Source organism: Erpetoichthys calabaricus, chromosome 4 (assembly GCF_900747795.2).
Source record: "Erpetoichthys calabaricus chromosome 4, fErpCal1.3, whole genome shotgun sequence".
Lineage (NCBI taxonomy): Eukaryota > Metazoa > Chordata > Cladistia > Polypteriformes > Polypteridae > Erpetoichthys > Erpetoichthys calabaricus.
This window is the reverse complement of record NC_041397.2, coordinates 58,425,455-58,439,612: the sequence shown is the minus strand read 5'-3', so window position 1 is coordinate 58,439,612 and position 14,158 is coordinate 58,425,455. Positions and strand designations below refer to the sequence as shown.

At 34.3% G+C, this 14,158-nt stretch overlaps 1 protein-coding gene across 5 annotated transcripts in view; it reads right to left on the bottom strand.

Moving 5' to 3' along the window:
* The window catches only part of atp8a2 (ATPase phospholipid transporting 8A2), a 429,846-nt gene that overhangs the window by 206,979 nt on the left and 208,709 nt on the right, over positions 1–14,158 (bottom strand). For all 5 annotated transcript variants that reach the window (XM_051926384.1, XM_028799509.2, XM_051926385.1 and 2 more), the window contains 7 exons: positions 8,784–8,911; positions 6,459–6,536; positions 4,882–4,970; positions 4,747–4,791; positions 3,203–3,278; positions 1,938–2,043; positions 1,033–1,115 (listed from right to left, as the gene is read on the bottom strand). In XM_051926384.1, coding sequence (XP_051782344.1) covers positions 1,033–1,115; positions 1,938–2,043; positions 3,203–3,278; positions 4,747–4,791; positions 4,882–4,970; positions 6,459–6,536; positions 8,784–8,911 — 605 coding nt within the window. The remainder of the gene's footprint in view (positions 1–1,032; positions 1,116–1,937; positions 2,044–3,202; positions 3,279–4,746; positions 4,792–4,881; positions 4,971–6,458; positions 6,537–8,783; positions 8,912–14,158) is intronic.

Below are 14,158 nucleotides of genomic sequence, written 5' to 3'. Positions count from 1 at the left end.
AATTCACTCATTCCCCCAATATGTGAGAAGGTTGGAAGTAAACAGAACAACAAAATGTGTAAAATGTCAGAGGGTACTCTGTGGATTAAAAATGATGTATTGATTATCATGTTTTGTAGGTAGATCCACATAGATCAAATTTGACTTGTGCTAATTTTAAATACTATAACACATCAATAAGCTGGTGTTATATGTAACGTAATGGAAAATTCTTGCCTGCGGAGAAAAGTTAGGCAGTGAGGTAGGCAAAGTAACAAATGCTGCCAAATTAAACTGATCATTGAGTTTATTTATTTATTGTGGTGCTCCACCACAGAATAGTCCATAGAGGAAAGCAAGTTTCTTTGTGTTATTACAAATGTTACGAGTTCCTTACAAAAAGGTATAAATATATATTCCGAAAAGTCTAATAACAAAGTCAAAAAATGTGGTCAAAGAATGCCAGTGCCTGGCTGCATCTTGTCTAAATTATAATTAATCCTGTGAACATTTTAACCAGACCTTGGAGGAATACATGAGGTGTATGATTTTAGACTCTGACCAGGATGACAGGTTTATGAAATGTATATAGAATAGGATATTATTTCAAAACAATATCATCAGCAAATAAATGACACTACAGAAACATAAACAAAAATGAACATTGCACTAACAATATTCAAATTTTGGCAGTTATATATTGGATATTAATACAATACACCCAACTTATTTTACGAATGAAATAATTATGAGTAAAAAAAAATAACTGATATATTTTTTAAATTAACATAATCTTCCATTGTGCTACTGTAGTCCTCATTCTTGGCCCTTGGAGAACACTGCAGCAGCTGGTTTCCATTCCAGGCAATTTCCTTATTTGAAGCCAGTTTCTTAGATCAAAATATCCTTTTGAGTGCAACACCTGGTAAAGTCACTAAGCAGCTAGATGGAAATATAATCCTTTTTAAAGAAACACTTTTAGATTTTTTATACATTGTCATATTTTTCATAAAAACTACACAAATATTATGCTCCCACCAGTTTCTAACTTACCGCATCAATAATAACAGAATGAGGAGTTCGTCCAGTGAATACAAAACCAAGCCCCTTGGCTCCTTTAACTAAAGCACCTTCATCTGAAAAAAAAAATCCACATGTATGAAAATAATGTTTAATTAACCAAAATATACAAAATAAGCTCAAATATGTTAAAAAAACAAAGTATCAAGTCAGTAAGGTAAGGGAAAAGCAAACCCCAGCTGTAGGCCCTACACAACATGCAACATGTTCTCATCCTTTTGCTACCATTTTTTAATCTAATGGAGTAAATCTAGTTTACTACCATTCCCTCATGATTTCTTTTTCACCTTTAGCCACAGTTACTTCTGGGGTACCAATTACACAAATAAGACATGTCATTCCCAGCAGCTCCTCTTTTCTGAAACTTGCACATGTACAGTGTGGTCCAGATCTAATTATGCAATTATTGCATTGCATTGCATTAGATCTGGACCACCCTATAGATACTCTCTGGTTACCAATTTAAAAATGAAAAAATGCAAAACCTTAATATACCTTAATGTCAAGTGTCATATTCAGTCTGTTCATGGAAAGCCCTTTGCCTATTGGAAAGCCTTTTACATGTGATTCTGAATTTTCTTATCCTCTTAATTTTTTATGAATAGCTGAACAGCTAATTATAGTTTGGAATTTATAGAAAGTGAAGTGAAGATCAACATCACACACATCCAGGTGCATAAAAAATACTCACTAGACACTGACATTTATTTTAACTAAAAACAAAAATGCACCTAAAAAAACAAGAAAATAACCAGACAGAGAAAGAATAAGCAAGCATTAGTCCATGCTCAATGTTAGAGTAAACAAAAAAACAGATTTCCAATAACAAAACAAATACATTAACCACCCTATAAGGTTAGAAGTAAATGGTATCACACCTGGAGAAGAAGCTTGATAGATGATTTGATCCCCATCTTTCTCAGGTACTACTGTGTGACACACAGCCATCATTGTGAGAAATTCCCATATCTGAGGTGCTGTAGGCTAAGGAATAGGGTCACAGTGACTCAGGTATAATGATTATGCTGTCAACAATTTAGATACTGTGGCAATATTTTTAAATAAAGATTAATAAATCATGTGCCATTTTTCTGGCATCCTATCTCTTGTTAATCTCTTTTCAGGCAGGCAACCTCATTTTGGGATAAACCCAACAGAAATGGGGCTTGGAATGAGCAACTAATCTTAGAAATCCATTACATGTTTTTAGTGCCATGCTTTACGATATTTTGGCATCCTACCCACGGTTAGTTTGTGTGTTGCACAAGATGCTGTCACATACTATCATGGAAAAATACAAAATGTTTTACCATTAGTTTCTACTTTTGTAGCTAAAGGATAGTGAAAATATGTTTTTTCACCTGTGGACACTAAATGATTTTGGCTTATGAAATGAAGGAAATATGCATCAAAGTTTTACTTTAACCATTGATTCAGGTTCTTATAATAATTTATAAGGGATTAACTGAATATCTAATACGATTCAATGTCCATAATATACAGGATGGCCCATGAAAAAGTGGCCTGCCTCCAATCGATCTCATGACATTGCAAAGAGTGTACATGAACATGCTGAAACGGGCACAGAGATGTATTGACACACAAGGAGATCACTTTCAGCATCTCCTGTAAATGTGAGTACCAAATGTGATAATTTATCTCTTCACCACAATGCAGTCGTCTTGGTGGAGGTGGGCCACTTTTTCGTGGGCCACCTTGTACAACAGTTCAGAACAAATGTGAAAATATATGAATACTGTCACACAAAATACACTGGATACATAAAAATTAAACACAACCAGGAATGGAAACAAACAAAGCTCTAATCAAGGTAGGAGAAACTGTAAATGGTAAAAACATTTAAAATGTTAATAACAAAGGTCTAAGTCTTCCAATAGACACATTTATCCAAAGTGGAAGTAATACTAGTAAATTCTCTAGTGCATGTATATACCAATTAACAATACTTTATAATCAAAAGACAACCAAAACCTGTAACTTTAAAAATAAATCAATACTACAGTAAATAATAAGTGGTGTGCTATCATGAAATATCATATGAAACTTCAGTTTTTACCTGCTTTCCTGATTAAAATGATAAAAAGTCAGAATATTTTAAATGTTACATAAGAAAACCACTTACATGATTTGACTCAATATTTTCAATTAGTGATGAATCTTCAAATTCAGAAGAAATGTGACTGCTGGATGGAAGATTGCTGCAAGGAAATATATATACATTTTAGTATGTTTGTGTAATTCTTCTAATTAACATTATTTAACACAACAAAAGCAATGCTTTTAGAAAAGGAAGAATTTTTGATGTGAAACTAGCAAAGGAAACAGTAGCGCTTACTAGCTTAAATACTGGCAGTCATATAATGTAATGTTTTAAGTGGTAGTCATGAAAATGCAGAACTTTGCTTTCATGATATGACTACAGTTCCTTAAGAAATTAATCTAGACCTAAAGAAATGAATCTGGAAATTCCTTAAGATGGGTGGCACGGTGGCTTAGTGGGTAGCGCTGCTGCCTCGCAGTTAGGAGACCCAGGTTCGCTTCCTGGGTCCTACCTGTGTGGAGTTTGCATGTTCTCCCCGTGTCTGCATGGGTTTCCTCTGGGTGCTCTGGTTTCCTCCCACAATGATGTGCTTGGTATGAGTGTGTGTGTGTGTGCGCACCCTGCAGTGGGCTGGCGCCCTGCCAGGAGTTTGTTTTCTGCCTTGCGCCCTGTATTGATTGGGATGGGCTCCTGCAGATCCCCGTGACCCTGTAGTTAGGATATAGTGGGCTGGTTAATGGATGGATGGATGGATATTCCTTAAGATTACAAAAAATTTACAATCATGTATTTTTCACACTAAAAATATCATGAAGGTTTATTTTTTATAGATTTTTATGTAAAGATCTGTGTGGTAATCTGTAAACAGTTACATATTTAGCTTACAATAAAGTTATTTTCATCAAATTTTCTAGAACTTGTCATTCTGTTAGGTGGGAAGAGTGTATAAGGTTCCCTATAATGTACTGCTAGGTCAACCAAGGCTTACTTTTGATTTGCACCAGATGCTGCCAGGGTACGCTTTGACTTTACATCCCTACGAACACAGCAAAGGAGTAAGGAAATTGATAAATGTGTGGAAATGTTTAAGGTAACCTGCTCTGCCTTTGCTCAGCAGTAAAGGACATTTGAGCATAACAGCCTTCTCAATTCTATAACATTTTTACTATACAGCAAGTCTAACGTAACAGGATCATCACTGAAAACAGTCTTTGGGAGCCCAATTCTTTTAGTTTTAATTCAGATTAAGTGGTCAAATGGTCAATTACATCTAAATGATTGTAAAATGAAACTATTAACAGTTTTAGTTATAATAATAACACACTCCTGTATTCATGACCTACCTGTATAAGTGTATTTATTCAGAACAGTCAATTGAAGTGTATTTTAAGAAGACAATTTTATCAAATTTAGTATAGATTACAGTATATCCACAAATAAACCCACAGGAAAGTCCAACACTATTTGCAGTTATTTTTTAACTTCATCGTTCAATCATCTTTTGACAAAACAGCCATTTATTTTTAATTAACTTACAAAACTGACTTAAAATGTGGTTTCTATTTAATAAAAAAGAGATACAGGATTTCTTTTCTCAACTGAATTGTAGAATTATTGAGGTTTACCTGAAATCATCCATTGAGCGCTCAGATTCTAGATCAGGAAAATGGCTAAACAAAAAATTGTAGAGTTAAGCTTTAGTAAAAATTTAAATGCATTGGTACAGTTTCATAATCAATAATATTTTCAATAACCCTTACCCATAAGCAATTCCTGCGATGGTGCATTTCTTAAAATGCATAACATTACATGTAAGGGTACCAGTTTTATCAGAAAACAGATACTTCACCTAAAACATAAAACATTGTCTTGTTAAAAAAAGAATCAACAGAAAATGGCAAATATTCTATACATGAGAACAGACCATGTGTTGATTATAATGATAAAAGTATAAAAAGATAAAACACAGAAGTATAGTTAATATTAAATATCCAATCACAAAAAAAAAAATAAGTGTAAGTTCTTACTTTGAAATTTATCATACAAGTTAAATTCAAGAGCTACAGCTGAGTAAAGCATTAAGACTTCAAAACATTATCAATGCAAACTATTGTCGCCAGTGTCACATCCTTATTTGACATTTGACATATTCAGCTTTCTAAGTGTAGAACATAATAAATTTAGAATGCACTAGTCCATTTATATTTGCACTTGGCACAAGCTGCAGAGATTAACATGGCAAAAGATGTCACACAAATGGCATTGAGCAGGGGACACTCCCAAAAGAATATTCCTGAGGGGAATCTATACTGGTTGTCATAGCTCATTTCTTAATGTCAATCTGCAAAGCGGGATTCTATTAAGTTAAAGTTTGAATATATCTCTGTAAATGAAAAAACACTGTAGAAAAAGAATGAAGTCAAGAAGGTTCAGCAAGAGAGCCACACAGGTCTTCCAAGTGAGATGTGACAGCATACAGTACATCTCTAGAATGCAACACATGATCCCACTCAATTAGAATTAGAAAGAGCAAGAATTCCAGAATGTACCTTAGAAGCTTGGCCATTTTAATGTTGTTTAAAAGAGTAGAGACATTTTGGTAGGCTGTGACTAAAGGGATATCTCTGACTACTTTCTGGTGCTCACTCTGGGATTAGTGCCCAGGTCAGTCTAGACACAAGCCAGTTCAGTAACTGCTCAGTTTTTTAAGAAAAACATGTTACAACCCAGTGGGATGGGATGTTCAGGGTGTGGTGGGGAAGAGGCATAATTGGACTTGTGCTTTATGGTGCTTTATAGCATTTCTGAAGTGTGTGAGTGTATATGCCACCAAAGAGTTAGCACTCAAGAAGCCATTTTAGAAAGAACCAGTAAGGCAACAAGTTTTACCTTACTTTATCATTTGTTCTTATACTTAGTATTCTCCTAATAATTATTCATCCTTGTTTATCTTGGCTTGAATACAACAATTATTTAGGTAAATTAGACCATTTTAACCTTATTTGTTTTTTTAGAAACACCAGGGGACACCATCTGATTACACTGTGAAAAGTAAACTTTAAATGGTGTGTGTCAATGCACTAGATATGATCTCTCTGTTCTCTTTTCAGTCTTCATCACTATGGTAAAAGTGAATTAGGTGATTTTCTTTAGTTATGATCTATTGTATTTATAGGGATTATATCTATTAAAACAGTGTCTTATTTTCATCCTTTAACCATAATATTAGAATTACATTTACAGCTATTACACTTAAATACAAAAAAGGCAGCAAAATTTTAAGTCTTAGCTATTTTAAATTCTATGGATTTCCAAGCCACAGCTGATTTTGTCCCACCTGCCCAAGTTCTTCATTCAGATTTGATGTCCGGGCCATAGCTGGAGTGTCTGTTTCTGAAAAGTACATTTCTGTATCCTAAAAGAGAATCAAGGGGAAAGAAAAAAAACATTTTTTACTAATTCTAAATGCATAATTACTTTATTTTGATATTCCAGGATGCTATTATTCTATATTATTTTCAAGTATTGTTGCAAAAAAGGTTTAATACTTTGGCATTTGCTGCCTCAAATAATAACTAAAGTGTCAAAAAGGTGATAACTCATATTACTTTATACTAAGAATTAGATATCTGTATATATGACCAAAACAGTCAGTTCATCCACCAATCCATTTTTTGTCAGTTTATCTAAGTAAAGAGAAGTTTAGAGATTTCCCAGAAATGCATATATCTGACAGTAGGAGAAATACCTCTGCAATGAATAACACAAACCACTGAGGCAAATGCCACAGGAATTAATAACAGTACATGAACTTAAATACATACAACAATATAAATGTAATATAAATTTTCATGTACTGGCATATTGATGTTATGAGAACCTTACAAACTGTATTACTGTATTGTTCTTGTTAATATGACTAGATACACCAAATTTTTGGCTACTATGAATCTACTCTAGCCCTTGTGACACAAAATGAACAATAATTCATTAGATGGAAAAAGAATCTTAAAATTGTGTTAAGTACTTAACAAGACCGAGATAAACTTACAGTTTTCTGTTGTATTTAAAGTAGTTTAATTAATTTCAAAAAGTTACCTATAGCACAGCATGGAATCTTAGCATTTTAGAACATGAATCAGACTGATATTTTCCATCCTTGAAGTACTGTATATATTATGAGGGGGTTGCTGGCAGGCAACAGTTTGCCAGGTGCAAGGACCTCACAAAAAATGCAAAGGGCAGGGTAAATTCCCACAGACAACCTATGGGCACAAAATAGAGTCACCCTGGCAGTAGTAGAGCTTCTGCAAATACCACTGAAGAAACAAAGAGGTTAGAGGTGGTGGTATTTCCTGTATGTGTACTGCTTGCCTGGGAAGTGTAGAAAGAGAGAGAGAGAGGCATCCATGAGGGTCAGCTTGTAATGTCCTCGTAAGAAGCTTAATCCTCTTATTGTAGAGTGAAGCCAAAGATCAGCTGCAACATAGTTGATTTATTTTCTGTAGAATAAAATTACTCCGAAAATTTTTTAAGTGGTTGTTTTTAGAAGAGAGATTATCATGGGTGAAGATGCCACATACATACAGATTTCACAGGACAGGTGACAGTCCCAAAAGAGACATCTTTGAAAGCCACATTGATTGTGGCTAAGTTAAAAAATAAAGTGTCAAGGACAGGCACTAGACTAGAGCAATTCTTCGAAATGGGCAGATAGCCGATACCCACTAGTGCCTTTGTAGATGGCAACCTTTTGGAAACCGGGCATTCTCTCAAAATATTGTGTGTGAAAATTTATAAACATGACTCTTAAAAGTTATACCTACAAATAATTTATTTCCATGCTGGTAGAATGTGTGTGAAGCAATCAGAATGTTAACAACAAAGTCAGCACTTAATTTGCGTCAGAGATGGCTGGAGCACAGCTCTAGGACCCCATGACTCTGGGACCTCCAAAATCATTCTAGAATCTCCAAAAGCACTCCAGTACCCCAAAACCTATATGAAATAATTTGGTTTTATTTTTTTACAAGGTTTGAATAAATTCAGTTTATTACACATACTTTATTTAAATGTTACATCCATCTGTGTTTTGATTGATTGATGTCAAAAAGGAAAAAAAAGTGTGCCACAGTGGATAGAGATGCTGATATAGAGGTTAAGAGATAAAAGGAACAAGAGTGAGACAACTGAGACAAAAATGCATTAGATGAACTTGAGGAAAGAGAAAAACGCCAATATGAGTGTACTGCAAAGTGTTTGGACAGCAGAACAGTTTATGATTGCAAAATATCCAAGTCAAATTTTAATTAATGCATGCAAGCATACACATAAGCAGGACTGACTTCATGTATTTATTAGGCCGATGATGTAACTCAGTGTTAGCAGCGTTGAGCTCTGGTGCCCAAATTGCAGTTGTAGGCACACCCTCCTTCCATCCTTGGCCAGTTCTACAAACTCCAGCATCTCATATTTACAAATTAGGTACTGATCAAAGGTGTTTTTGTGTAAATTTTGTATATAACATTATTATTATTTTAAATACTGTGTTAGTAGTTTAGATTTCATCTTTAACTATTTATTTATTTAACTATTCACTTTAAAAAGTTTATAATATGAAATAACATCTTGAAAAATACAACTTGAAAAGGAATCTACTTACCCAATTAATGAAAAGAGCCTGAGTAAACCGCACAACTTCCAAAGTCACTAATAAGCTGATGGGAATCAAGTTGTTGTACAGAATAATGAATGTCAATAGGTTGTACCAAAAGTTGTTGGAGATATCAGCTAAAGAAGAAAATATAATATTAAAGTTAAATATCATGCAAATATATCATGATAACATCTGTCATCTCAAAGCAAACACTTAAAAAAACATACTAGTCAATTGTGAATGGCATAGGCAAGCATTTCCTGAACTTCACAGACAATGAATAAATTTTACCAAGCACTCTGAGAGTACAATTGTCTCAACAAAGAATAAAAATGCTTACTGTTACAAATTTTTGCTCCTATCCACATTAACAAATTAACATTATTTTCTTCACTTGGGGTGCATAACTGAGTAGCAGAAAATGTATTTTCTTAACAATAACAAAATTAGTTTAATTTAGCTGTTGTACTTATTTTGGGATTAAGGCCACTTCATTGTTAGGTCCAAAACGATCAGGATCTACATTCTACATGATATTCTGAGAGTAGTGTATCAGCCTCTACAAAAGGACCCAGATGCTCAAAGCATAGCTAAGAAGCTTAACATAAACATAGCAAGCACATCTGGATTTTAACCTAATCTCTGTTGTCTATTGGTTTAATTAGCTTCTCACAGTAGTTATCACCACATAATACTGAATATAAAAACAGTACAAAGATGGTATAGATTATACCTTAGGTGTAATAGTTTATATTATTTGTAATTGGTTGAGCAAAAGTGAAACAATTATATTGGTATCATAACAAACCAATGGAATATTTAGCACAAGGGTAAAACTTTAACATATATACACAAACCTGAACCTGAACATATGAGTCAAATATGGAAGAAAGTTAACTTGCTTTCAAACCCACTGAAATTATCACAAAGAACCATTGAATACATTTAACATGTACCTTCATTGTTTAAAATATTCTGTTGATTATACAAATTGTATCACAACTTATTAAGCACATATCAGTAACAAAAACTATATTACACCTTAGTCAAATGAGAGCAGGTATCCTCTTACTATATATAAAGATTTTGTTTATTTAAGTCTGAGCAGGGAACACTCCCAAAACTTGTGACCAACTAAAGCAGGTGAGTGACAACATCATTCATAATTACGGTCTTGATCAGGATACATTTTAGATAGTATGAGTAAGGAAAGATGTGTACAGTGTACAGTTATGAACTAAGATCATGTTTCACACAGTGTATTTTTTACTGTAGGTGTATTTTAGCTAGTGGTATCTTCAAAATGTTACCTGAAAATCTACTGTACAGGTCCAACTCCTAGAAGTATCTGATTAGGTACAAGGTGAATGCTTTTGAGGACATTGGTATAGTATGGAGACTCTACCAATATCTTTATTGTAACTAGGTAGTACAATTTCTACAGCAGATAGTAAGACAATGTCAGGAGTGTTTATTAGGATTTTTCTCTTTTGCATGTTATAAACAAAACATTTTTTTGAAGTGGGATACAGTGATCCCTCGCTATATCGCGCTTCGCCTTTCGCGGCTTCACTCTATCGCGGATTTTATATGTAAGCATATTTAAATATATATCGCGGATTTTTTGCTGGTTCGCGGATTTCTGAGGACAATGGGTCTTTTAATTTCTGGTACATGCTTCCTCAGTTGGTTTGTCCAGTTGATTTCATACAAGGGACGCTATTGGCAGATGGCTGAGAAGCTACCCAACTTACTTTCTCTCTCTCTCTCTCTCTCTCTCTCTCTCTCTCTTGCGCTGACGCAGGGGGGTGTGAGCAGGGGGGCTGTGTGCAGCTGCTTCCTGAAGGACATGCTGCACGGTGCTTCGCATACTTAAAAGCTCAAAGGGCACGTATTGATTTTTGACTTTGTTTTTCTGTGGCTCTCTCTCTCTCTCTTCCTGCTCCTGACAGAGGGGGTGTGAGCTGCCGCCTTCAACAGCTTTGTACCAGAGGTGCTTCGCATACATAAAAGCCAAAAAGCCCTATTGATTTTTTTTTTGACTGCTTGCTTTGCACTCCTTTGAAAAGGAAGATATGTTTGCATTCTTTTAATTGTGAGACAGAACTGTCATCTCTGTCTTGTCATGGAGCACAGTTTAAACTTTTGAAAAAGAGACAAATGTTTGTTTGCAGTGTTTGAATAACGTTCCTGTCTCTCTACAACCTCCTGTGTTTCTGCACAAATCTGTGACCCAAGCATGGCATTCTAAAAATAACCATATAAACATATGGTTTCTACTTCGCGGATTTTCTTGTTTCGCGGGTGGCTCTGGAACGCAACCCCCGCGATGGAGGAGGGATTACTGTATTGTATATCAGAATGCACTGCAAAAGTGAAAAACTTTGAAAGATACCCATTTTAAAACTATAAATTATCCCACTTAATGTGAGATAAAAAAACATAACCAGTTGACAAGGTCTTGGTTAAAATATTCCATCAAGTTACATTTATATTTGAAATCTTTGCGTAGCTATAATTCCAAGGTATGTAAACTGCTGTGATACAGTTAAAGAGAATAGATAAAATTTAAATTACATGTAATAGTACTTCCCGGAGATGATAAGATTATGAAAATTAATCTTTACCCGCAAAATTGTGTAGGATACATATGGTATATATGGAAGTGATTCTGTAAGTATCTCTCAGTAATATAAAGCACCATGCCATCTGCATAAAGACATGTCTTTTTGTTTGAGTCCACTCGTAGTAGTTGTCAGAAAGTTTGATTGTTTATGTATGTAGATCAAATATCATCACAAAGGATAACACATCTAGTTTCAGGCTCTAAGATGAAATAATCAATATTACTTAAAGAAGCTGAAGTTTCTCAGTTAGAATCTAATAGCTTAATATATGCACTAATATTGTGTCCAAATTAAATTTTTAGAATTAGGTTATTATCATTGTTTTTGCAATAAACAATTTATCTGTGTTTATTAGGTCTGTTTAAATAAAATACAGCAAGCACTTATTACTGGTGTCATGTCTACTTGGCTGTCTGTCTTGGAAATTTTAAATATTTGATGTTGAACATGATGTACATATTTTTTTTTATTTGAAAACACTCCCATTTAGAAGGCATTGGCAAACCTACAAAATTGTCTCTTTTAAAACAGATGAGCGTTCTCAGTAACTTCAGTAAGTCATCCATTTACTGCTTCATGTTTACCTTGAGCCAGGTTTTTTTCAAATTGAATATTTTCCTCTTTTCTGCATCTGATCGCCTCACCTGACAGCAAAAAAGATCCGCAATACAAGATAGTGAAACGCCAGCAGAGTTGGGCATATGTGGGCAGGAACTTGCTGTCACGTCAGAAGCTTATGTGAACTACTACAATACTAATAATAAGTCACTTCTACTGCTGTCTGAAGTTGTGTGAGGTAAATTAAATCATTTTAATAACAACAAAATTGAAACATGCAAGCAAAGAAATCAAAAAGTCACCCAATGAGTCTTCAGTGGTTTTACGTTTATTTTGCTCAGTCATTTCAGTACATTTACATTCTCCAGTAAATCAGGGTCTGAAAGGCATAAAAATATTTTACAATTTCCCTTATTCAAGTTCTATTTCTGATTTAACCTGAAAATTGTCTTACATGGAATAATAATCTTAGTATGTATTTTTTGGCTGTTTTCACAAGCTTATTTTCAATTTTTGCAGGTCAGAGTGAAACATATGTCTGACTAGGTACTGTGGTCTTTAAACATTTTCTCAACATGATATAAGATAACAAAACATTTTGTGCTCTTGATGTTTCACATTATTATGTAGAACTGGCATTTGTTCCATTTGACTGGTGAGCGTGTTGGATCAGGTGGTCAGAAGAGCTACTGTATAGTGTCTACAGACCAACATACAGTGTATAACAGTATATTAATTGACATATACCCTCTGCATTTTCACTGAAGTTCTAAGCAAAGAATTATATAGTAAATCTTCTTGGTTGCTTCTAATTAACTAGTGGAAATTTTCAAACAATTTTTCAATCTTTAATTTGAAAAGGAATATTTATTTTCATGAAGTTCACAATTGTGAACAAGGCAAGAGACAGAGTGTATTAAGTGCAACCTTATGATCTTGGTTAAATTGGTGTCAGTGGGCATGTAATTGGCAGGTGATTTTACTGCTCCAGAATGTGTACCTACAGTAAATTTTACAAACACATGGGTTAATTGCAAGGGATTGTTAAATGATATGATTTGACTTCTTATTAATAAAGAAAATGATCTGCATAAACTTTATTTATTTTGTGCCTCTCAAACACTTTTTGTCCAGGGTCTTTTTGACTTATTAATGATGGTCAGAACTAGGAATCACATATTTATTGCTCAGTCAGGATTAATATAAAGATGCTTGTTGTTTTTTTAACTTATAAAAGAAAAATTGGGTGTCTAAAGAAAAACTTGCATACATAAGAAAGGTTAAGAATTAAGCCTTTTGGCTAGTTTTTTCCATTTATTTACGTTTCTGTGTATTAATAATAAAACCTTACCAAATATAATTTTTTTTATTGAACATACGTTGTATTTCTTACTTTTGTGTTGAAGATTTTAATAAATCATCTACTGTGGTTTATTGTAATGTTCGACTTCAGTCTTTCAGCATTCAGCAAAACGAGTAACTTCAATGTCACCTATTGATTCCAAGTTTACAGATGACATGAACAGAAAAAGCTTTTAAGCTATACCCGTGAACTACTCCAAAGGACATTCCTCAAAAACCTCCAGGACCATAAATCCCTTGTGGAACTTCTGAGACTGTCCACCTAAGAGTTTGCCTAGTGATCCCAGTGTCCCTGCAGTCCTAAGCTCCAGCTCTGGTTATAAGGATAAGGCAATCTCAGGGTATGATGACTAGAAAAATATCAATCAACTGGCCAAGTATTGTGTAATGGGCCTCCCAGCTGCCGGTCATCAGACTGGGAGCTTCTGTATTTAATGTTCCCAATTGCACTGTTACTATTTTTGATTTTATTCCCTTAGAGGATTTAATTTCAAGGAATCCCTTAAGCTAGTCTAGTACTGTTTACTCTTTGACACAGGGTCATCCCTGCTCTAGAAACCTGAGAGAACATATTATATCAGTTACTCTCCTTCACCGTTAACTGTGCACCTTCCTGTAGCCTTTCCAATGCAACCAATTTGGTACTGTGAATACTTGCTTTACAACCCTATGATGACAACTCATACTGTATATAACTCATCTACAACTCACTTATAAGTCCCTGCCATGTGGTGAGCCCAGTTGCCTGCTCTATTGTTTCCCAAATGACACTCATTTACAACAAACTACAATAAATTGTCATCTTACAAAAATATGCAAAATTCAATCTCAGGA